Source organism: Paramisgurnus dabryanus, chromosome 7, assembly GCF_030506205.2.
Source record: "Paramisgurnus dabryanus chromosome 7, PD_genome_1.1, whole genome shotgun sequence".
Taxonomy (NCBI): domain Eukaryota; kingdom Metazoa; phylum Chordata; class Actinopteri; order Cypriniformes; family Cobitidae; genus Paramisgurnus; species Paramisgurnus dabryanus.
This window is the reverse complement of record NC_133343.1, coordinates 1,339,111-1,366,382: the sequence shown is the minus strand read 5'-3', so window position 1 is coordinate 1,366,382 and position 27,272 is coordinate 1,339,111. Positions and strand designations below refer to the sequence as shown.

The following is a 27,272-nucleotide window of genomic DNA, read 5'->3' as shown; positions in this document are numbered from 1 at the left end:
GATGTTTAAAAATGTTTCTTTATTATGTGTTAATTAACTATGTTTTTTGTAAAAAAAATAAAAAAAATATTTTCCCTAAAGTTTGTGTGCATGTGTGTGTTTATGTTGACATTTTGTTGCCAAAAAGCCTACAAACCAAAGCCTCCAGAAGCTATAATGACATCATGGGCTGTAATGTATCATAATTTGAAGTGCAGTTAGCATTTACTATTAATAAATAATATATCTGTTTTGTTTGAGTCTCAACGTTATCCTGTCATTTGTATGATATTTACTGAATGTTTAGTCATTAAATCTAATCTGTGCAGGTATACACAGTTTTGTTTGACAGAATTTAGATGTAATATATTTAGCTTTACAGACCCTTTTATTTCTTGGGTAAATGCATGTGCAGTTTTTGTAGCTCTTTGTGGTATTAAACATTTTGAAAGGCTTTAGTCACATATAATAGAAAACAGATTATTTAAACACAAAGTTTTAATAAACACACAGCGGTATGATGGTATGGAGTAATTTCTTTATAAACAACTGTTTGTGATTAGTGACACAAAAAAGCACAGAGCAACATCATGCTAGTCTAATCATTTAAAACCAACAGTCAAATTTACATTATTCATATCATGTACTGTGTGTGTGTGTGTTGGGGATTTACTGATCTGAAATGTCTTACAAAATCTACTTTTCAACACCAATAGTTGGTCTGTCTGTTAATACGTCGAGGGCAAAAACAAGCGACGTTTGATTTCACAGTAATGAGTTTATAATCACATTATTAATGAAATAAATAAACAACTTTAGACTCTGAATGCTACAGTCGCAAGTGTTTCTGCATGTTTGTTGCATAATTGCAGAGCCCTGAATACTGCTGTAGTGTTTCACAGAGAGAGAGATACTGCTTTCTAATGACAGGAGGAGATGTGATATGACGGCTATCACAACCCTACACAATATATGATTGTGTGTTTAAAGGGGTCGTATCATACACCAGTTTTCCTTGATTTCCACTTAGGATGTTAAAGTTTTGGTCTACCTAATTTGTTATCTTTCCTGACCCTTTTCTAGTGCTTTGACTTCTTCACATGTGACATAATTCAGTGTTTTGCTGTTGGCCCAGGTAAAAATAAAGTATGTACTACAAATATACTTAAAATACCAGCAAGTACATTTATAGTACATTGTTACTGTTTGTGCTAAGTAATAGTGAAAATGTTATACAATACAAATACACTTTTTTTTAAAGTATAGTAAAGGCTGTCACAATAATGAAATTTGGCTGACAGATAATTGCCTAATAAATTGTGCAGATTATGACGATTAATTGTCTGTTTTATTGCTTTGACATTTAATTCTCATACGTTTTGTTTGTTCAAGAAATAATTTTTACACATTGTTGTGATTATTAAATTAAATATTTTGCAAGGTTTACCTAGCAGTGAATATTAATACAAATAACACATATTCAAAAGTAATTATTTAATGATAATAGTTCATACTGCTTATCAACGTTTCGCAGCATTTCTTTAAATGCATTTTTTCCCACTGTATTGAATGGTTTTGCAATGTATCGCATTACAGTACACTGTCACTTAAAGGCGGAGTCCATGATGTTTGAAAGCCAGTGTTGATATTTGAAATCATCTAAACAAACACGCCCCTACCCCAATAGAATCTGGACCTTCTGTTGATAGACCCGCCCCACACATACGCAACCCGGCATTTGATTTGATTTGATTGGCTATAAGTGTGTTTTGGTAGTCGGCCCGTCTCCTTTTCCAAACCGTTTTTCAAACATCGTGGACTCCGCCTTTAAGGAACGGCATCTAATACCATCTTGTTTATACAGGCGCTACAGCTCCCCCTTGTGTTTTTTAGAGAGATGTGCAATCATTGCGGTGATTTGAAATCATCGCGATGAGGTCAAACAATCGCAATGAGATGATTATTTAATCATTGTGCCAGCCCTTAGTATAGTTTGACTAATTCAGTGTACTGAGAAAATGGCCTCAGAATAGTAGCCGAGTACACTTCCCAGATAACAAAATTTGTGTGTAAAAATAGTATTAAGCGTGTCCAAAGTGTGTTTCGGTGGCCTTTTTCGTGGGTACACGAGTTGATGGGTTCCCAGACAGCACACGACTCTGGGCCGGATCTGCACCATAGCTGCCGACTTTGCCACAGATATGGCACGGACTCATCTGTTGTCTGGGTTACTGTCAGTCAGATTCTGTTTTAATCTCTTAATGTCTGGGGGGGTGAAGAGTTGATGTACACATTCAAATTAATATACAGTAACTCTGGCATTGGTCTAGAAGCCTAATCATGGTCTTGCTTTTTAGTAGGTTTACCAACAACGGCCACTAGGTGTCAATGGTTTTATGCATACTCTTGTCACAAATGAATAAATGACTGTCACTGTGTTATTATTATTACTGCTAAAAGGTTTTTAAATATGAAAACTACATTCTTATGGTGCATTCATACCAGATGCGAATGAAGCGCGAGTGATTTACATAATAAAAAGACACAATAGACATCCTGCAGCACAAATTACACATTTCGGGTGTTTGACGCAAATCACGCAAGTTGAAAAATCTGATCTTTGGCAGATATTAGCGTCCAGTTAACCAATCAGGAGCTTGCTCTAGTAGTGACGTGATTACAGCATAGCAAGCAGAGGGAGAAATACAAAACAACAATTGAGGTCAAAATCATCGTCGCTGTACGTGGAAACCCAGAGCTGTACGACACAACTTCATACTCTTATACTTTTGTGAGTGTCCAACTACGCTCAATTAATTTGCTTAAGTCATGTCTGGTGTGAATGCATAGTTAGACCTTTCCAACAATATATAGATAAAAATTTACACAAGTAAACTCAAGTGTCCCGCTGACAGGACAGCACCAGTTAAGGGGTTAAACTATAAAGGCTCTTTAACATCAGGACTGAAAACTAAGATAACACTGACAAAAAGATCAAAGCTGCGGTATGTAAGACTTTCGTGTTCATAGCTCAAGGAAAACCTGTTTGATGATATGACCCCTTAAAAATGAAGCAGAAGTAATGAAGTCCAGGAGATGTACTGTATGTTCTTGCATTCAGTAGAAGCTGTGTAGAAAAGCACAATAAATCATAATGAGGTATATACCTGTTTAAAGAGGTGTCTGGTATTGGCATCGACTCTAATGATTTGCAAAAAACAAACATCAAGAAGAGTTTTGCCCTTTCATACTAAAATCACGCAAGTCGCTCTTCTTATAAAACAAAAGTCTTAATGCATCAAAACCATTTGGGTGAAAACAGAGATGTACGGATCCGGTGTGATCTCATTGGGTCTCTTGAGTTCCTCCTCGTGTTTAAAACGTTTTCCTCGTTCTGCCCGTGAGCAGTTTTGTCTCTCACATAACATGAGTCTTCACACGCTACAACGTGATTGGCTGAGAGAGTGCAGCATCATAGGCTGGACTCTTTTGGGGGGAAATCCAGGTTGGTAACCATGGTGACGACAGAGAGGATGTCGTCAGGGGCGATGAGGTTGGTGTTCCTCTGCATTGAGATGATGCGCTCCTCCACGCACCCGGCCGACAGACGCGCCTCGGATTCGTGATCCCAACATTCCTCTATAGTCTCGCAGAGCAACGCCAGACCCTACACACACACACACACACACACACACACACACACACACAATGCAACAATGCTAATTGTAAAAAGTGCTATAGAAAAAAAGCAGAATTTTCAGCATAGTTTTCTAGTCAAAAAAAAGTGTAGTACCGTATGTTTAAGCCAGTGTTCTCTAAATATCGGTCGTAGTTTCTTATGCACGACGACATCTTGCATGTCCTCCAGAGATGGATGAAGACCGGCCTCTTCTTCAAAAGGCATTGAGAACTCATCTACTGGACCTGAGAGACAAACACACACATTTCACAAACATACACACTTGCACACACACGTGATAACACCAGAGAATGAGGTGAGGTGTTTGGTACCGTCGGCCGCTGTACACCGTGAGGTCACTTCCCACAGCACCAGACCCACTGAATACATGTCGATCCTTAAAAACGCATCCCGCTGGAAACTGATGGCTCCTTCTAACACCTCCGGAGCCATGTACCGCCGCGTCCCAACCTTTACAACAACACAACAATGAGTTTTTCATGTTAACTTCACTTTCAATATGTCATATCCATATAAAACCGTGTGCATGTGTCTTACCTGTCCGTGTGTATCACCTGTTGACTTTCCTGCTTCGAATTTCAATGCCAAGCCAAAGTCTGCAATACAGGCGGTTAAATCGCTCTTTAACAGCACATTCTTACTCTTAATATCCCTGAGGGAGAAAATGAGAGGAAAATTAAATGACGTATAGCCTAACACTGCTAAAAATATACAGTTGAAAAAATGCTTCTTCATTTGTAAGTCGCTTTGGATAAAAGCATCTGCTGTTAGATGAAAGATGAACAGATAGATACCTGTGTGCGATGGCAGGTTTGTGTCCGTCCTTTAGGTTTGGTAGGTCCTCATGTAAATATGCTATCCCACGCACAAACGTCTGAGCTATCAAACACAACTCATTCCAGGACACAACATTAGCCTTCAGAAAATCTGTCAATGAACCCTGCATACAAACACACACATATATGTAAAAACACAATGAATGCAAACTGTGTGAGAAGAGCTGATGTTTTTGTCATGTGACCTCATCACGTTACATATTTAATTCATGTGAATGCTGTTTTGTCATGCAAATAATTATAGTTATTTTGCATTTAAAGCCACACTCCAGCCAAACATCACTCCATGATGTATTTAGTTATTACAGTTTATAAAGTTTAAAATCCGCATATTTTTCTTACACAATGCACTTTTTAGGGGTTTGATGTCAAAAGTTGTTTCCTGATTCCTGTTTTTATTATAAAGCTTGGAAAGGCAAGGACATTCACTAAAATAACTCCAAATGTGTTCGTCTGAAAGATGATGGACATGTGTATCTTGGATTGCTTGAGGGTGAGTAAATCATGGGGTCATTTTGATATTTGGCTGAGCTTTTTTTTTTTAAGTTGCCCGCCAGCATTTTTTGTGATTTTCACAAAAGTTTCACAGAATGCCTTCCAGGAAAATGTTCTTCTAGAAATATATAAACATACAAATGTTTTGTTAGAGAGCAGATTCAGAACTGTTATCAAAACATACACAAACTTTTAAATGTTATGCATTTCATTTTTGACTCAGTTTTTATAAATTGGCTAGTGGATAATAGCGGAATTACAGATAAGGAAATGTTTTCTCTTAATTGACGAGATAACTCAAAAACATGTCTGGTAAATAAGAAGTCTAAAATCATGATTGATACAATTTTTAAAACTCTTTCCCCATCATTGACAAGTTATCTTGTCAATTAAAAGACAACGCTTCCCCGCCAAAGACAAGTTTTCACAGCAATCCCTAATTCTGCTATTATGCAGTAGGTGGCACTGTTACCCATTTTATAAAACGGCAGCATCTACGGATCCAAAAGAAGTAAAAACTCTGTGTATGTTTGGATCATCGCTTTGAATCTGATATCTGAAAAAAGCTTACTATAAAATTTTTATTATCTCAGCTTTTAGTTCAAAATTTTTAAAGATACCTACCCATATTTGATCTGTATGTTTATATATTTAAAAAATTACTGGCGCTGGCTGCAACTTAAAAAAGTTTGACTGAATTTATTCACTCTTTCCCTGCCACTCACAAGTTATCTTATCAATATAAAGAAAACATTTCCCTGCCAATGACGCTTTCCCAGCGATTTTTTACAGTAATCTGTAATTTGGCTATTATTCACTAGATGGCGCTCTTACCCAATTTATAAAAAAACTGAAACAAAAACTTATTTAATTCAGAATTAAAACAGAATGAAACTTTTTTCCATTTTTTTATTTTGTTTTTGAAAGCAGAGGGTCTGTTCTTTTATTTAATATATTTGTATGTTTATATATTTATAGAAGAAAATATTCCTGAAAGGCATTTTGTGAAACTTTTGTGGGCAACTTTAAAAAAAAAAGGCTGGTGGGAAATGAGTTAAATAATAATGCAATACTGAAGATAAGAAAACAAAAGTGACTTTTCTGAAAAAAGCGTGTTTGTGTTTCTTTACCTTCTCATGATACGCAGTGATGAGCCAAAGTTCAATGTCAACACCGTTTCCTCTTTTTTCTGCTCCGAGGAATTGAAGAATATTTTCATGTTTCATTCCACTCGCGCTATAAATCTCATATTCATTCTGCCACGACTGCTTATTCTACAAGATCACAAACAAACACAAACGTTTACTACAAGATTACAAACAAATGCACACTAAGTTATAAAACAAAAAATGCATCTTTAGATGGATGATTTCTTGCATATAAAAACTTGTTTTTACTTTGTTAAAACTCTAAGCCAAGCAGCCTATAATTAATACAATTCATCACAATTATATATATTATTAATAATGTAAGTAGTTTTTTATATTGCTGTTGCCATTGTTGTATAACAGCATTAACCCTTTCAAAGCCATGTGTCTGAGAATGTTGTATGTTCTTGTCAAATCACTGACATCACATGTCTCTCATATCTTACTGCTTTATTATAATCCTTAAATCTTCTCAATATAAATGTAAAGGTCTGTTACCTGAACAGGAAAGATTTTTACAGCCACAGGTTGATTAAAGAGTTGTGCTTTCCACACACAGCCGAATCGTCCCCGAGCTTTGACCTCCAGCAGCTGCAGAGGTTTCTGACCCAATAACGGAGAGGGAGGCGTCATTCCTGGATCCTGAAAAATACACAAAAACAACCAAAAATCAGCAAAGGGGTTTTCATCTTTTTTACTCCCAGACACAAGACCTGCAGTCCATACTGAATACATCTGAACAAATCCAAAATAACTGCAGGCACCATAAACACATAAACAGAAATCAAATATTCATCCATGCCAGCTGAAAGGGAATAAAAGAAAATATACAAAATAACATCAAGTTACAAAAGTTTGTAAAAGTGAAGAAGGGTAAAGTAGATGCAGATGATGTCAGGACGGTTATGGGTTAATGAAACTCTTACCTCGATCATGATATGAAAGGGATGCTACCAAAAGAGGAAGAAAGTGAGTTTATTGTTTCTAGCGAACAAAACATCACAGAATGATGAAGAGAGAATGAAAGACAGAGATATTCATGTGGTGATGTCTGTGAGAGGAAATAATATCGTCCAGTAAAAACACACAGAACTCAGCATGAAAATGGTATTTGTCATTTTTGGTCTTGTACTCATTTGTCCTGTACCTTTAAACGGTATATATTAGTATGGGTTAGTCATTAAATTCTCAAAAATGAAGGTGCTTAAATGTTAATAAAAAAAGATAATAAAAATATATACTAAATACATTTTATAGAAATTAATGTTCAATTGAATATTTTTTTTTTAAATTTGGAAATATATTTAGTTTTAACCTTCATTTGTTAACATACATTTAAAAATGTATTTCAAGGGCAAGCAAATACATTTCTAATTTTACATCCCATATAGCAAAACATTTACTTTAAGTTAATTTTATAAAGTATATTTTTGAAGTTGAAAATATATTTAATTTTAACATTTTTAAAACTGTTAAGTTTACAGGTTTGAACAAAAAGTTTTTCTTCCAATCCAACATGAATATATTTCCCTGGATTGAAATATATGGAGGGCTTAATATTTTCTAATGCTTTAAAATGTAATTACTTTTAAAATACATTTCAAAATATACAAAAAAATGGCCAAAAAAATATATCGGTGAAAAATATATTTTTGTAAACATATTCCAAATTATATTTCAGCACATATATTTTTGGCCATTTTTGTATAGTTTGAAATATATTTTTTGCCATACGGGAAAGTTTTTCTTAGTAGTAATTGTTTTAATTACCTTCATCTGGTAATGTTTTAGTGTTAATCCAGTGGTCATGGCAGATTAAACAAATAAAATATATTTAAATATTTTAAAAGTTTTTTTAATTTTGAAATCATTTTTTGCACCTTATGATATAATTATAATTATTACGTAGGAGCAGGCTTCACTCAATTTATTATATATTATAAGAGTGCTTGACCAGACTTATAAATGATCTCAAAGAACAAAGAAAAGGGCCGCACTTTGCATATAAAAACTTATTTTTTATTGGCACAGACGCGTTTCGGCTTTGCGCCTTCCTCAGTGTGCTTAAGTGAATGAACATTCCAAACTCATTCATGTATATCTACCCCGCCATACACCCACACAATCGACCAATGATAATGTCGTGTCATCCCATTCATCAATCATTCAATTAAAACAATTAATATAATCATCATTTTTTGTTTTTTTGTTTTTTAACACATTGTACACAGAACTACATCAGAAGTACACCAAAGTTACTCAGATCAAGTGAACCAATAACAGTTTTTTACAAAAAACAAGTCAATGACAATTCTTCATTCATGCCATTAGGTGTGCATGTATTCAAATTAAAAATATACCACGCCTCCCTCTGTAGAAGGCGGTTCTCACGATCTCCTCCTCTCATAAGCCGACTAACTGTTTCTAAACCCATAAACCTAAGTGTGTTAGCATCATGTCCTGCGCTGTTAAAGTGTCTTGCTACTGGGGACCTTTCATCATTCTTTCTAATGTTGCACTTATGTTCACAAATTCTGGTTTTCAATTGGCGTTTAGTTTTGCCCACATACAATAACCCACATGGGCATGTCAGTAAATACACCACAAAGGAAGTTAAACAAGTGATTCTGCCTTTCACTCTGAACGTCCTGTTAGATTTTGGATGCGTAAAAGTTTTTTCAGTGAGCATGTAATTGCATGCCACACAATTAAAGCACTTAAAATTGCCGTCTGGGATTTTGAAAGAAAGACGCAGCGGACTCGGCGCAGGCAAATACGATCGCACCAAACGATCTCTCAAATTAGATGCTCTTTTATAACAAAATCGCGGAGGGTCTTGGAAAGCATGACCGATTGTGGGGTCACTGCTTAAAACGTGCCAGTGTCGTTGAACGATATGTTTTAATGAATGTGATATGTGTCCATAAGTAGACACAAACGTAATTGGAGTATCTGTATGTGGTTTCTGCGCTCTGTCAGTCATTATATTTGTGCGTTCGATGTTGCGTACCCGCTCAAGGCAATCTCGTAATAATGTGTTATCATATCCCCTATTTGCGAATCTTTGACATAGCTCTCCTGCCTGTCTTTCAAAAGCCTCTTCACTGTCACAAATACGGCGTACCCTTAGTAACTGACTATACGGTAAACTGCGTTTCAGTGATGGTGGGTGAAAACTCTTGTAATCTAGAAACGCGTTACGATCTGTCTCTTTTCTATAAATCTCAGTGTGTAGTACATTATCACATTTTTTAACCCATACATCCAAGAAAGCCATGGCATTGGGATCAGAGTTTAAGGTGAATTGAATGGAAGGCAGTCTAGTGTTAACATAATCATGAAAAGCTTCCAACTCTTCCTTCGTTCCCTTCCATATAAAAAACACATCATCAATATATCTGTACCATACCTTAAGATGTTTTTTGAAATCATTATCGGAATAAATAAAATCATGCTCGAATTTTCCCATAAACAAATTGGCATAATTGGGTGCCATTGGCGAACCCATGGCAGTTCCTTGTGTTTGTAGATAAAATTTATCCTGAAACATGAAATAGTTTTTGGTCAAGACATCATTAGCCAATGAGATTAAAAAATCAGTGTGTTCCACATGATGGGTCTGCAGATAGTACTTTAAAGACGCTAAACCCGCTGTGTGTGGAATGTTCGTATACAAACTTGTCACATCCATTGTACATAATATATCAGATACATTCACTTCTCCTATACTAGATATTTTTTTCAAAAAATCTGTCGTATCCTTCAAAAAAGATGGCAGTTTATACACAAGATCCTTTATATGGCAATCAATGTATTGTGAAAGAGGCTCTGTTATAGATTGATTGCCAGACACAATAGGACGGCCAGGTGGATCATTTAGCCTTTTGTGAATTTTTGGAAGGGTATAAATGACTGGTCGTACTGGGTTAATCTGTAACAAATATTTATACTCTTTGTCATCAATAATTGCATCATTCAGTGCTTTTTTTAATTTAGATTTTATCTCATTGCTAAATTTCATAGTCGGATCAGCAGATAAACACTTGTATGCATTTTCATCACCAAGTTGTCTCTCTATCTCTGCAACATAAGACAACTTGTCCTGAATGACAATAGATCCACCCTTATCAGCAGGTTTAATCACAATATCATTGTCCAGCATCAACTGTTTTAAAGCCTCTTTTTCAGAAATTAAAAGGTTGGGCCTAATTGAATAGTCCTCTCTTCTCACATGGCTAAATGTGTCTTGTTCCACCAATCGACAAAACGTCTCTAGTGAGGGACTGTTAACCGGAGGAAGAAAAGTACTTCTTTGTTTAAACACAGTCTTTTTTGCGACAGGGGTGCATTCCTGGGTTAGCGTCTCTTGTTGAGTATACAGTCTATCCGTCCCTTTCAAATAAAACGCCCTCAGGCGAATGGATCTAAAAAATTTAAACATTTCTACTTTCAAAGTGAAAGGGTCATTTACCTTTACAGGAACAAAAGAGAGGCCCTTGGATAGCACGGAAAGTTGGTCTTCACTTAACTGTTTAGATGAGATGTTAATGACGTTGGTACTGTCACTTACTATCTTCGCGTGTTTATGTTTCTTCTTCCCCCTCCGCGTCTTGCGGCTGTGTGTTGGTCTGTTACTGGGGCTGCCATAGGAGGCGGACGCCGGTTGCGTAAAAAACGGGTAGTGACGGATGAGTCGGTGTCGGTGCTCAAATCCCCAGATGAGGCAGTACTGGGTGCTCTACGCTGTCTTTGAATGACTCCGTTGGGGCCTTGTTTTCCTCGAAGCCAGGGATACACAGTTTTGTTCCTATAATCCATCGTATCTCTCCGGTATTTATCCATTTTAATGCGCTGTGTTTCAGTTTTATATGTACTTATTTGTGCTTCACACTTATCCAAAAGTTCTTTGAGCTGTGCCGAAGAAAACCTGCTCTTAAGTTGTGTCTCGAGATCGGCAATCTCCTCACGAACTGTAGTCAGCCTATTATTTTGGTTATCAATGATAAGCAGCATCAGATCAAGGGAACATTTGTTAAGTATATCGCACCACTTGTTGCAGAAATCCGGATCATCACGACCCAAAGTGGGTTCCTTCATGATGCGTAATCCTCTCGGTATACGTTTGTTGCGCCAGTATTGTGAAAGTACGCTACCATGGAGCAGTGCTCTTGTTTCTTTCTTTCGGAGATTTTCCAGCAGATTATATTGCATCTCCCAGGTGTCGTTCGGCATTTCCATAGTAGTAAGAGGGAAGAGAATTCGTGTAGAATCCTGATCGGTGTATGCGAAGGTGCTGGCTCTCACATTAGTGAGGCGTTCAACTTCTTCATATGACATAGTTGGAGGAGCTCCGCTCAATGATTTCTCAAACAATTATTACGTAGGAGCAGGCTTCACTCAATTTATTATATATTATAAGAGTGCTTGACCAGACTTATAAATGATCTCAAAGAACAAAGAAAAGGGCCGCACTTTGCATATAAAAACGTATTTTTTATTGGCACAGACGCGTTTCGGCTTTGCGCCTTCCTCAGTGTGCTTAAGTGAATGAACAGTTTTTTACGCAACCGGCGTCCGCCTCCTATGGCAGCCCCAGTAACAGACCAACACACAGCCGCAAGACGCGGAGGGGGAAGAAGAAACATAAACACGCGAAGATAGTAAGTGACAGTACCAACGTCATTAACATCTCATCTAAACAGTTAAGTGAAGACCAACTTTCCGTGCTATCCAAGGGCCTCTCTTTTGTTCCTGTAAAGGTAAATGACCCTTTCACTTTGAAAGTAGAAATGTTTAAATTTTTTAGATCCATTCCCCTGAGGGCGTTTTATTTGAAAGGGACGGATAGACTGTATACTCAACAAGAGACGCTAACCCAGGAATGCACCCCTGTCGCAAAAAAGACTGTGTTTAAACAAAGAAGTACTTTTCTTCCTCCGGTTAACAGTCCCTCACTAGAGACGTTTTGTCGATTGGTGGAACAAGACACATTTAGCCATGTGAGAAGAGAGGACTATTCAATTAGGCCCAACCTTTTAATTTCTGAAAAAGAGGCTTTAAAACAGTTGATGCTGGACAATGATATTGTGATTAAACCTGCTGATAAGGGTGGATCTATTGTCATTCAGGACAAGTTGTCTTATGTTGCAGAGATAGAGAGACAACTTGGTGATGAAAATGCATACAAGTGTTTATCTGCTGATCCGACTATGAAATTTAGCAATGAGATAAAATCTAAATTAAAAAAAGCACTGAATGATGCAATTATTGATGACAAAGAGTATAAATATTTGTTACAGATTAACCCAGTACGACCAGTCATTTATACCCTTCCAAAAATTCACAAAAGGCTAAATGATCCACCTGGCCGTCCTATTGTGTCTGGCAATCAATCTATAACAGAGCCTCTTTCACAATACATTGATTGCCATATAAAGGATCTTGTGTATAAACTGCCATCTTTTTTGAAGGATACGACAGATTTTTTGAAAAAAATATCTAGTATAGGAGAAGTGAATGTATCTGATATATTATGTACAATGGATGTGACAAGTTTGTATACGAACATTCCACACACAGCGGGTTTAGCGTCTTTAAAGTACTATCTGCAGACCCATCATGTGGAACACACTGATTTTTTAATCTCATTGGCTAATGATGTCTTGACCAAAAACTATTTCATGTTTCAGGATAAATTTTATCTACAAACACAAGGAACTGCCATGGGTTCGCCAATGGCACCCAATTATGCCAATTTGTTTATGGGAAAATTCGAGCATGATTTTATTTATTCCGATAATGATTTCAAAAAACATCTTAAGGTATGGTACAGATATATTGATGATGTGTTTTTTATATGGAAGGGAACGAAGGAAGAGTTGGAAGCTTTTCATGATTATGTTAACACTAGACTGCCTTCCATTCAATTCACCTTAAACTCTGATCCCAATGCCATGGCTTTCTTGGATGTATGGGTTAAAAAATGTGATAATGTACTACACACTGAGATTTATAGAAAAGAGACAGATCGTAACGCGTTTCTAGATTACAAGAGTTTTCACCCACCATCACTGAAACGCAGTTTACCGTATAGTCAGTTACTAAGGGTACGCCGTATTTGTGACAGTGAAGAGGCTTTTGAAAGACAGGCAGGAGAGCTATGTCAAAGATTCGCAAATAGGGGATATGATAACACATTATTACGAGATTGCCTTGAGCGGGTACGCAACATCGAACGCACAAATATAATGACTGACAGAGCGCAGAAACCACATACAGATACTCCAATTACGTTTGTGTCTACTTATGGACACATATCACATTCATTAAAACATATCGTTCAACGACACTGGCACGTTTTAAGCAGTGACCCCACAATCGGTCATGCTTTCCAAGACCCTCCGCGATTTTGTTATAAAAGAGCATCTAATTTGAGAGATCGTTTGGTGCGATCGTATTTGCCTGCGCCGAGTCCGCTGCGTCTTTCTTTCAAAATCCCAGACGGCAATTTTAAGTGCTTTAATTGTGTGGCATGCAATTACATGCTCACTGAAAAAACTTTTACGCATCCAAAATCTAACAGGACGTTCAGAGTGAAAGGCAGAATCACTTGTTTAACTTCCTTTGTGGTGTATTTACTGACATGCCCATGTGGGTTATTGTATGTGGGCAAAACTAAACGCCAATTGAAAACCAGAATTTGTGAACATAAGTGCAACATTAGAAAGAATGATGAAAGGTCCCCAGTAGCAAGACACTTTAACAGCGCAGGACATGATGCTAACACACTTAGGTTTATGGGTTTAGAAACAGTTAGTCGGCTTATGAGAGGAGGAGATCGTGAGAACCGCCTTCTACAGAGGGAGGCGTGGTATATTTTTAATTTGAATACATGCACACCTAATGGCATGAATGAAGAATTGTCATTGACTTGTTTTTTGTAAAAAACTGTTATTGGTTCACTTGATCTGAGTAACTTTGGTGTACTTCTGATGTAGTTCTGTGTACAATGTGTTAAAAAACAAAAAAACAAAAAATGATGATTATATTAATTGTTTTGATATAATTATAAGTAATTAATTTAATGTTTTCATCAACTCATGAACCCTTAGCAATACCCTTGAACCCCATTTGGGATACCCTGCTATTGAAGAACCATTTTTAGTCCCCCCAAAAAACATCTCTTTCATACATTTTTATAATCTAAAGACAAGTTTTTTACTACTTCAGATGTTAAAGTTTTTTATGGAGCCTTTCAAACAAACAATAAACAAACAAAACAAGAAAAAAACATGCTACTTTCATTTGTTATCTTTCTATGACCTCTTAAATATGGGTAGGTTTCTTCAAAAATACAAAATTTTTAGCAAAAAGCTGAAATAATTGCATTTTTGTAAAGGAATTTTGTTAGAGATCAGATTCAGAATGATGATCAAAACATACACAGAGTTTAAAATGCTGATAAATTCGTTTATGCTTCAGTTTTTTATAAATTGGTTATAATCTATTATCTAGTGGATAATATCGGAATTACAGATTGCCTTGCCAGGAAAGCCTCATCGGCAGGGTAATGTTTTATCTTAACGGTGGGGAAAGAGTTAATATTGTGTGTCTCAATAATAAGTTGGTGTATTTCCCCAAGAAGATGAATTTGAAAACAAAGTTTTTGTCAATGTGAAGTTCATGAAAGTTTAATAAGTAAAAAGTGTCAGTCTACACACACATACAGAGGTTCATATAGAAGGTCTGACAAAAGGCCGAAGGGAGGCTCATTACCTGTGATGGTACGAGAAGAGGAGGATACGACAGTCTGAGATGCCGGTACATCCAGAACGAGATGAAGAGGACGACAGCAACCGCCATGATGGGAATGAGAGAGTACAGCAATGTGGGAAACATCTCAGGCTTCTCTGGGAGAGGGCTTGATGTGGCTGGAGAGAGAGAGAGAGATTGTGTATATATGGATGTGCTGAATGTGTGTTTATATCCAGCAGGGGGCTCCAGAGGTTTAATGTGTATAATGTGTGTGTGTGTGTGTGTGTGTGTGTGTGTGTTACTCACTATGTATTATCTCTGGTCTGTAATGTAACTTCTCATTGCACATGTTGCCCTCACAACAGCAGAAGTAAACTTCCAGATTCTCCTTACGCTCCACACAGTCACCGCTGCAGAGAAACAGTCGTTACATATTCATTTTTCAGGACATAATAACGGGTAAACACATTTGGGTACACACCAAAAGTCACGGATCAAAATGAAGAAACTTCTCAATAATATTTCTAGCGATTGCTCTTGAGACCGATCTGAGCGTACCTGTCGTAACAGTTGACATCATCGAGCCAGCAGCCCTGTTTGACCATCTCAATGGTTCCCGACTGATTCTTCCAAGTAGAAAAACAGTGTCTGCGTTTATCTTTCTCTCCGTAACACGTCTCCACGCCGCTCTGGTTTGTACCGTCCTTTTCCCAGCTGGCATTATAAAAGACACACTTTGTGTCTGAACGCCCGAGGATCGCACCTGAACAACAGATGAAGAGTAAAGGTGTGAGAACATTCAAGCTCATACAGTAAAAGGTTTCTCTATGGTGAAGGGTTTATCAGATGTTGCATTATGTTAAATCAAAACCTACTCCATGTGGTTGCACATAATAGGCCCATTTTTGTAATGGTGTGTGTGTGAAGTTTCAGTTTAAAATACCTGACAGATCATTTATTATAGCATGACCAAAATGCACCTATTTGGATGCGACGCTCTGGTTTAATGTCTGTACCTTTAAATCCAAATGAGCTACAGCTCCACACTCCTTTACCGCTTTCAGTAAAAATATTCCTGTAAATACAGTCTGACACAAAAGTATCTTTATCCGAATTAGCGCTAACAAACACATTTAAAAAAGCTTTTTGAGTAAAATTAACCAGTTATTTATTTGTGTTGGGTGGGGCTTTATCAGTGTGACATCACATTAACAAGAGAATCAAAACGGCTTTGGTTTAATGGGGTTTAAAAAGAGGTATTTTTCATTGTAGGTTGGTTGTTCAAACACACTGCCAGGGCTTTGAACCAGATTTTTGTCCCAATTGGTTCATTTCCAAACAGAAATAGTATTTTAACCTTTCCGGTTTTCGGTTTAACCGTAAAATTGACGTTCCTGAACCGGTTAGAACAAAAAAAATTAAGTTTCCGAACCTGTTAACTCTTTCACCGCCAGCGTTTTTTAAAAAAGTTGCCAGCCAGCGCCAGCGTTTTTCATGATTTTCACCAAAGTTTAATGTCTTCCAGAAAATGTTCTTCTTTAAATATATAAACATACAATATACCAAATGAAAGAACAGACCCTCTGCTTTCAAACTAAAAAAAAAAAAACGTTTCATCCTACCTTCAGTAGTTCTTTTGCAATCAGCTTTTGAATATGGGTAGGTTTCTGCAAAAACACCACATTTTGAGCAAAAAGCAGAGATAATTCAATTTTTGTGACGGACTTTTCATAGAGATCCCATTCAGAGCGATCTTTAAAACAGACACGGACATGCAGCCGCTTGCCATAGGGCAATACTTCCGGGTTTAAAAAGTTGCGGAAGGGCGCCACCTAGTGGATAATAGCGGTATTGCGGAAAGACGGAAAAACTCGTCATTGGCGGGGGAAGCGTTTTCTCTTGATTGACGAGATATCTCGTTAATGGCGGGGAAAGAGTTAATAACGTTCCATGTCAGCTGTGGGACATACAAATAAGTACGCTGATCCTTAGGACATTAAACTTAAATTATTAGTCTACATACTGCATGTTAATCGAGGTTACTGTCTCTTTAAGATAAGCACGGACATGGTTTCTGCCACTAATCTATACAAACACTTAAGACATAAACAAATGTTTTTATTAGAAAAAGAATACTGTGGTATTTCGAGATCATTTTCTTTGAATGTGTCCTGTCAAGAACAGAAAGATTGTTCGCTTGCTTTTTGAAACGCGTCTCCCCGTGTATGCACTTTTGAGTGCACTTAAACTTGCTGGGGGCAAGCTTCCATTTCTGAGCGAACTTTAGTGAGTCATATTGCACAGAAATCTTGTCAAAGAACAAAAAAATTACGGTATTAACATATATATTTCTTTAAAGTTTCTGGTTTCGTTTCTGTTCCTTGAAAAACATCAGAAGTTTCTGGTTTTAAAAGCCTTGCACACTGTCAACACACATTTATGTCCCAACTTTTATTTTGCATGATATGGGCCCTTTAAAGAAACACAGAGTATATAAAACTTTGTTTGAGACCTACAATAGCCTACCGTCTACAGTACATTTCTGCAAACACCTTCAGATCAAATGATTAGATCATGAGAAAGATTTCAGTCAAGAGACCCTAAACTTTTGACCGATAGTGTGTACAGTATGTTAACAAATGTTTTCTATGTCTTTATGAAGCACTGTATAGTGTGTGTGTGTTTCAAAGACAGGGCTTGTATTTCATCTTCAACAGATCACTGAGGGTCAGGAATGCTGGAAAGGCGAGACGTGCATCAATCGGACATTTCTGCTGACAGACGCCTTTGACTTCACTCAATAATTCAACACATTGAACAGATTTCCATTCACTGCGGCCCACAGAACATTCAACGGATTCCACAGACGCTTCGCTCACACAAACATTAAAAGCCTTTATGAGGCGGCAGGACAGAGGCGAGATTATAAAATAATCATGAGCTTTCATAAATCACAGGAAGAGAACCCCGACAGCCGTACAGCTTTCTCAACAGATATTCCTTCATTATTTCATTACTAAATGTCAATCTTGTGAGTTTAGAGATTGGTAAATGGATGTAGTTGTACTTTCAGGAACCTTCTTAATTTCAAACATGTCTATTTATTTTCTTAGGACATCATAAGATCTCTAAACTCCGAGGAAGATGTGTTCATGTGTGAGCATCACCAGCAGAGGGCGCAAAACACTCAACCACTCACTAACCAATCACAACGCTGCACCTGGAATAACACGGTAAATCTGAAGCCTAAAATGAATCATTGAGGTAAAAATGTCTTACATGTAATACAATCAGTCATATTCATGTCAATGTCGGTCTATCATTGACCAATCTGAACAAACAGCACAGCACAGAAATACTAAGCAGATGTCCAAAAATGATGAATTTACTGTGAAATTACAGCCTAGAGCTACAGATAACACACATCTGCTGGACATTTACTGAAGATTTGTCTACATCAGATAGAAATGCACATATTTATCAGGTCAATGCAATACAATATTTCAGTCACAGAACCCAGACAACATCAGCTTTTCTATATTTACTGTACTGATGTGGAGGGATCATTTATAGAATGGATATAAACATGGTAAAATGTGTTATAGTACACAATTAGAAAAATCCAATTATTGTAAACATATTGTAAATTATTATGAAACTTGGTGAATAACAGATGTTTAAACTCTAAAAGTAATCAATCTTTATCAGCTTTGTTGCCAAAATGTGAAATTTACAGAAGTATTAAATCATTAATGAAAGTTCAGATTAACATCACTGGATTAACACGCACTTTCAATGAAAGATGCCCACTGCACTTCTCTTTACATCATATGTGCCTTTCTTATGTATTTCTATTTTTTTATGTAAGTTGAACTAATGTATACTATATTCTTATAACTTCTTTCATAAAAATATATATTTTTAACAACCATAAACTTAGAAATAGTATTTTATTATGTGTACTCAGATGTGTCCAAACACTGTAAATAAAAATCTTTGCTGCCTTAAAACTTTAAATTGTTCAATCAACTCAGATTTAGTCATTTTAACTTACTATTATTTATCTTGACAAGAGATGAGCTGCTGCGACTTATACAATATAGTTAAACTAAGTTATAACAACTCATCTCTAGTCAAGATAAATAATATGTTAAAATTAGTTAATTGAACAAATATTTTTTTACAGTGCACGCAGTCAAACCAGCAGCCGTCAGTCACAACATTTGCAGAAGAAACACCTACAACTTAAACAACCAAACCTAAGACAACTGAACCCAAAACAACTGAACCTGAAAAAACTCAAACCTGAGACAACCAAACCTGAGACATCCAAACGAGAAACAACTGAACCTGACACAACTGAACTTGAAACACCTGAACCTGAGACACCCCAAGCTGAGACACCAAACCCAAAACAGCTGAATCTGAAACACCAAAACCTGAGACACTCGCACTGGAAACACTCAAACCTGAGAAATCCAAACCTACAACACCCAAACCTGAGACACCTGAAGTTGAGACAGCTACACTGAAACAACCAAACCTAAAAAAATCTTACTGGAGACACGTGACAACCGGAATCACTTGAACCAAAGACATGCAAATCAGAAACAACCAAATCTGAAACACCTGAACCTGAAACACCCAAACCTGAAACTTTCAAACCAGAAACACTCAAAACTGAGAAATCCAAACCTTACACAACCAAACCTAAAACACCCAAACCCGAGACACCTGAACACTGGAACCACTTGAACCAGAGACATCCAAGTAATAAACAACCAAATCTGAAACACCTGAGACAGCTGCACTTAAAACAACCGAACATGAGACACCCGAACCTGAAAAAAAAATCTTACTGGAGACACCAGAAACACTCCCACCTGAGACATCCAAATCAGAAACAACTGAACCTGACACAACCGAACTTGAAACACCTGAACCTGAGACAGCTTCACCTGAAACAACAGAACCTGAGACACCCAAACCTAAAAAAATAAAAATGCATCAGAGACACCTGAACACCACAACACCTGAGACACCCAAACACCAGAATCACCTAATCCTAAAACACCTGAAACCGAAACACCCGAGACAACTGACCCTAAGACAGCTACACCTGAAACAACCAAAACAGAGACAACCGAACCTGAAAAACCTGAACACCGAAACACCTGAACCTTAAACAAATGAACCCAAGACACCAAAACCTGAAACACCTGAAGAAGATGGTGTACACATTTTTGAACCCCTAAGTCCTAAAGCACAACACAGAGACACACACATATAAAATAAACAATAAAAATACAATCAACTCAATCAATAAGCTCAGTTCCAGTTCAGTAGTAGGCAGTTTACTTAAAACTTTCCTTTACAAATGACTAACATTACTAACTTCAACATTAATGCCTTTTCAAAGAATTTAAGCATTTCTTCACATTGAGATGTGTTAATTTGACTGTGTCTGATGTGAGACTGTGACTTGAATCAGACAGACGGTCCTGATGTGAGATCAGAAACATGAGCACCACACGTTCTCCAAATACTACAGTAACAGTGTACAGATTCACATCAAAGATCAGTGCAGAAGACAACAATGAAATAATAAATATACACATGAATAATAACTGCTGCAGGAAATCATGAGGGTCAAATCCAAAGCAGACGATCAATAACATACTGTAAAATCTGCACCCCTCTCTCTCTCTCTCTCTCTCTCTCTCTCAGATTTATCAAATGAAATGCTTTCGGTGTCTATAGTCCTACAGTCAGTCACTGGAATGTTCCCAGAGTTTTTGGCCTCCTGCTGTGGACAGACTGGAGCCAGTGTGACTGGACGCAGTGGGACACATCTGTCTGAAATGCACCCACATTACCAGAATTCTGAGTAAGCCAATGGCGAGAGAGAGAGAGAGAAAGAGAGAAATAGAGATGATGTTCCTGCTGTTATTATGACTGTAACATATCAGAGAGACTCTTACAATAAACTATTAAGAATATATCTGTGAACCTGGACCTTGTCTTAAGACACATGGGTTTATTTGTACAGTAGCAATAACCAACAATACATTACATGGGTCAAAATGATTAATTTTTTATTTATGCCAAAAATCAGTAGGATATTAAGTAAAGATCATGTTTTACGAAAAACATTTTTCTGTAAATATATTAAAGGGATAGTTCGGCCAAAAATGATTTATTCACCCCCAAGCTGTCCGAGTTGCATATGTCCATCGTTTTTCAGACAAACACATTTTCGGATATTTTAGAAAATGTTTTAGATCTTTCAGTTGATTAAATGTAAAGTTACGGGGTCCACGACCTTCAAGTCCAAAAAAAGTGCGTCCATCCTTCACAAAATAAATCCAAACGGCTCCAGGATGATAAACAAAGGTCTTCTGAGGGTAATCCGCATGGTGTTGTTGTAGAAATATCCATATTTAAAACTTTATTAATGTAAATAAATACCTTCCGGTAGCGCCGCCATCTTAGTGTACGCACTTTTCTTAGTGACGTATGACAAATTCGGAGGGGGGGCACAGAGCAGCAGCAGAGTAGCCTCCATAGGCTACTCATCCTGATTGCGGACGCGACTAAGATGGCGGCGCTACCGGAAGGTAGTTATTTTAGTTTTTTAAAAGTTTTAAATATGGATATTTTTATTTAAATATGGATATTATTTTTTGGACTTGAAGGTCGTGGACCCCGTAACATTACATTTAATCAACTGAAAGATCTAAAACATTTTCTAAAATATCCGAAAATGTGTTTGTCTGAAAAACAATGGACATATGCAACTCGGACGGCTTGGGGGTGAGTAAATCATGGGTTTAATATCATTTTTGGACGAACTATCCCTTTAATACTTTTTGTGCGTGGATGCAGTTGCTAAGGACTTTAAAAAGGCGATTTTCTCAATATTTAGATTTTTTGCACCCTCAGATTACAGATTTACAAATAGTTGTATCTCTGAAAACTATTGTCATATCCTAACAAAAAATACATCAATGGAAAGCCTATTTATTCAGCTTTCAGATGACTTATAAATCTCAATAAAAGAAATTGACCCTTATGCCTGGTTTTGTGGTCCAGGGTCTCATTTAACTCTAACTTTAAGGAAAATAAAGAAATGTTTTGTAAAAAGAGACTTTACTCTGTTATCAGGACCATTTCTCATTAACATTGGACATTTTTTTAATTAGCACTACTACTAAATTAGTATTTATCAATCAGTATTTGTTATGTTATCATTATTGCTGATTTAAAAAAGGAAAATCGCTTTATATTATTGTTGTCAGTACTATACAGTAACACAGTAATCTAATATTACTGTAAACATTACAATATTACTGCTGGTAAAAATTACTGGAAAAACATATACATTACAAAAAAATCTAAAGATAAACATTTGGATGCAAAACAGCAAAGAATGCTAAAGTGTTTGATTTCCTAACTAATGTTGCATAATGCAAAAAGAAACTGCAATTGTGTTTGTCTATTGCCACAGAAATGACACATTTCACTTGAGATGGTCTAAAAAAATAACCTTATTTTGTTTATACAGAATTTCACATTTCTTTATCTTCAAATATTAATGTTTTATCTGATTAGTCGATTAATCGATTATGAAATTAAGCCCTACTATAATCTGCGTGACCCTGCCTTTGCTTTTTTATGAGGTTCCAAATAAGCGATTATAGTCAATGACGTCGACTTTAAAGAGTAACTAAACCCTAAATCAACTTTTTTTAGTTAATGATCTGTAAGAATGGGGCTTTATTAGTGCTGTTCGTTGATTTTAGTAAGTTTTTTGACATTTGGATGTAAAGTGTTTCAATACTACAATATATGGTGTAAAAACCTCTGATTTCTGCCCTCTTCAGGTTGAACGGTGGCTACTGCAGTTGAATTTTCCTATTGGATGGTGGGTCCAAAAAATGACTCGTGACGTAAGCAGGTTCAAGATCACCACGCCCTTATTACGATCTCACCACACACTTAAGTTCGTCCCCTCTATCTCCTTGGGATCTGCCCACTTTTCTTGCATTTTTCAAATATTGCCAGTGGGTGGAGTCAGGCTCTGACCAGGGGTTTAGTTACGCTTTAACGGATATCCCGTGCTCAGGGAGTAGGGAGCAGTGAACACTGCGTAGGGAGGGACCCTGTCAATTGGAACGCATCCTATGGCTTGCTGCAGGCATCAGCGTGTGAGGTTAGCAGAGGGATTAACTCACTGACTGTAACCTTGACATAACTCTGTGTGAGCTCACTAGGCTTATGGTAAAGAGGATAAAAGCTACTGTAGACCTTTGCCTTATTTCAGAGATGAGTGCAAAAGAGAGAGAGAGAGAGAGAGCGATAGAGCGAGAGAACGAAAGCACATTTCTGCATTTGCTCTTCATTGAATACAGTAAATATTGTAACTTGTTACTACTGTACTGTAAGAAGCAGGCACCTAGCAACCATCCAGAAGACTCTAGAAACCTCATAACAACGCCCTGAAAACCACTCACAACCTTGCACTGGTAACACAACTCACATCCTCTATGGAAAATGTTAAAGATCTGATTGTTATTAATGCATTGTGAGATACGGAGAAGACGGTGGCGAGTTCTGTGAAACCATATTTGCGGTTGCCAGATGTCATGATGAAACTCATACAGTAAAACACACATCACTATAGCACAATCCGGTACATCAGGAAGATGAAACACAATGGCACTTCAGACTCCTTGAGTGACCTTGAGCATCTTTATAAAAAACCCAAAAGCCAGATCTCACTTCAGACCATCTTCTCATTTATGATCCTAAACCTGAACTAAGCAGAACAACAGGTTTATTCTGAATATCTGTCTAACAATCTCTTTCCTCATAGATGTCAGCAAACCCCAAGGCATCTGAGGTGTTTGTCAATATGGGATGGGCTGATCACAAGCAAAGCTCCGCCCACTTTACAAATGAGCCAATACAAATCAGTTGCTAGATTTAGTTAGATGACCAATTTAATTCAATGACCAGTTCAGATCTATTAATCTTACCAATAAAACAAGAATAAAAACATTATGGTTGTTAACTCTTAAATGGGCCTACAAGAATCCAAACAATTAGATTATTATTATTATATCTGTTATATATGTTTAAGTATACCCTATGCCTATCATATGTACTAGATATACACACTATATACCTAAATGTATATGTGACCCTGGACTACAAAACCAGTCATAAGTCACACGGGTATATATGTAGCAAACAATACATTGTATGGGCCAAAATTATATATTTTTGTCAAAAATCATTAGGATATTAAGTAAAGATCATGTTACATGAAGATATTTTGAAACTTTCCTATCGTAAATATATAAACACTTTATTTATCATTAGTAATATGTGTTGCAAAACACTTAATTTCGACAACTTAAAAGGCGATTTTCTTAATATTTAGATTTTTTTTAGATTTATTTAAATAGTTGTATCTCAGACAAGTATTGTGCCATGCTTACAAACCATACATCAATGGAAAGATTATTTATAGAGGTCATCCGATATGCGTTTTTTGCCGATGTTGATATTAAGAAAGCTGTATGGCCAATTGGCCAATATGTTATCACAGTAAATAATAGACAAACAGAAAATTGTTATGCATAACATTTATAAATATATCCTATACTTTTACAAGACATAATTAATGTGGATCTGATATCTTATGGTACTGTTTGAAAAAATGTGTTTAACTAGTGTGGTGTTGTGTGTTAGACAACATAACGTCATGTTAAAAAGTAAATAATGATTGGTCATTTTACTGTCTATCAGACTTTGGCTTTACATTGAGTGACACTGAGTGTCTTTTTATTACAAACATCAAATTTTAGTAATAGAGAAATTCACTGGTGGATTGAAAGATTTATCGGCCGATGCCGATAAAAAATCCTAATATTGGGCGATATATCAGCCTCTGCAATAATTGTCATGTTACTATTTATTTATTTAGATTAGGGATCGACCGATATGGATTTTTTTAGTGCCGGTGCCGATTTTTGTTTCATCAGCCTTAGCCGATGACCGATACAGCCTGCCGATTTTCTTGAGCAGCTATTTGGAGCCGATACTGCTTTTGCTCACTCAGTTTACATCATAAAATGACACGATGATGCCAAATGTTACAAGTCTCAATTTTAAAAAGTAACATTTATTGAACTTGATTGAAAAAAAAAATAATTGTTGTTTTTAGTCACATGACCTGCTATCGCTTGCGGCTTCCAGCACTCTGTCTGTAAATAATGCCGGAAAAAATTGGCGAATACAGCAGCCACGTATCGGCCGATGCCGATACACATTACACATAAAACTTGCAAAAATCGGCCAGATATACTGGCCGGCCGATATATCGGTCTATCACTATTTAAGATTATTTATATAAAAATTAATTAATCTCCAATGGATCAAACAGGAAATAGTTTTAAGTAAGGACAAGAAACCAAGCCTGTTTATCACAAAATTCAGCAAAATTGTACACAGATGTGTTATAAATCTTGCGTTTCAGACGCAAGATATAACTTATTTTAATATGTTAAAATATTTCAATTATATATGCATGCATGCATGCACGTGTGCATAATAAAAGTAAATGTAACTTAAATATTGAACTGTGTTGAACTCTATACATTTGTATACCTTAAGCATATAGGTCAAAAATTACATAGATGAATAGTTAAGACTATATTTTGTTACTATATGTTTCTTGACTTTTCTTTGTTTCATTTCCATTGTGAAGCTGCTTTGTAACAATGTAAAGAAAATTGCAAATAAATTTGAACTGAATTAAATAACTCATAAATTTCCTAAAATGTATAACTAAGCATGCAGATTTATGATTTTGCACTTACGTATATAAATGTATATTTAGTGTGAGTATACATGTAACACCCACAACATATCATCATAGCTAACATGTAACACAGAACACACAAAGTCTTAACAAGCAAATCCCTGACTTCAATAACAAAAACTGTTACATATAATCAATAACCAATGTTGACTAGGTAAAGTTGTGTGTTTGGATCACCAGACAACAGTAATGGTAGTTCTTGTTATGTTATTTGGTATAAGACACACATGTGTTTGCTGTAGTAATGATGTCTACCCACCTGAGGAGCAGGATATAAGGAATATAGCCAAAGCTAGTTTGCTGTCTGTCCTCATTTTCAGGCCAGAATCCACCAAACACCAAGCTGATAATCCTCTCTCTCTCTTTAATATCTCCAAAAGCATGTATTTGTGAGCAAACAGGTCCGGATCAATGTGTAAGTCTATAAGAAAGGTTTAGTGTTTTACAGATACGACAAATCCCCAGGCAGGAGCTCAGTGTGTGTGTTTCTGCTTGCATAGGTAAAATATCAAACATGAACACAATCATAATGTATTATACATGAAAGGACAGCTGTATGTCCACTCCAGACTGTAACTTATGCAGCAGTATCGATCAGTGATCACTTTTCTCTTCTGGACACAGAAACATCCCTCATGTTGAGTCTATGATCACATGTATGATATAAATCCACATTCATGTCGATTCCAGACGGTCGTGAGTTTGAATAAATCTAAAGGTTTATATAACCACAGTCCTGATCTTCATTCCTGAACATGGAATATAAAACGAGCCCTTGTTTTTCAATGCATAGAGATTCAATAACCAACACCTAAAGCGAACGAAAAGACCGTCTTATTATTGTCAGATTAAAATATTCCCGATAAAGTCCCGACAAGCTCGTTTCGTCCGTGTATCCAAATGATCCCTGATCAGGCAGAGCAACTAAAGTACACAAGCTGATCCCAGTACAGATAATCACGAGTCATGTTCTGTATGCGGACACGAGGCGTCAGATGTGTGTGTATATATTCTCCAGTGTGCGTCCTCAACACAACATGGCGTTCAGCGCTGAGTGTTTTGGTTTTTTCCTCCTCTGTCCTCTCCTTCACTCCTTCACTCTTCTCCTCCACTCCTCCTCTTTTCCATTCTATCATTGGGAAGTTTTCATACCTGACTCTTGAACGTCATAATGGATTTATTCCTCCAGGGGGCGCTGTGAGGCTCAAATAGTCCAATTTTTCACTGAATTGTTTGTTAAAACGTTTTAATCTCAAAGAAGTCTTAAACATTTCGTTTAGTTTACGAAATATATGCATGGATATACATTTACATATAATTACACAATCATTTTAAATAAACAAAATAATAATTGTACTTGTATGCACTGTGATTGGTCGAGCATCACTAGTGGTGAGAAAAACAACAGATGCCTTGTGACAGCGGCCGTTCGTCAATCCGAAGGCTGCAGCCTGCGGAGGTCGCATATGCAG

At 36.7% G+C, this 27,272-nt stretch overlaps 1 protein-coding gene across 1 annotated transcript; it reads right to left on the bottom strand.

Moving 5' to 3' along the window:
* Nucleotides 1–1,619: 1,619 nt before the first annotated feature.
* acvr2ab (activin A receptor type 2Ab) lies at nt 1,620–26,919 on the bottom strand. The gene is made up of 11 exons (XM_065293903.2): nt 26,060–26,919; nt 15,471–15,675; nt 15,219–15,322; nt 14,934–15,088; nt 6,657–6,800; nt 6,141–6,284; nt 4,474–4,619; nt 4,217–4,331; nt 3,991–4,129; nt 3,773–3,903; nt 1,620–3,646 (listed from the first exon to the last, which is right to left on the bottom strand). Exons 1-11 carry the CDS (start codon nt 26,181–26,183, stop codon nt 3,452–3,454), a joined length of 1,602 nt encoding a protein of 533 aa, XP_065149975.1. The 5' UTR covers nt 26,184–26,919; the 3' UTR covers nt 1,620–3,451.
* Between the last annotated feature and the right edge of the window lie 353 nt (nt 26,920–27,272).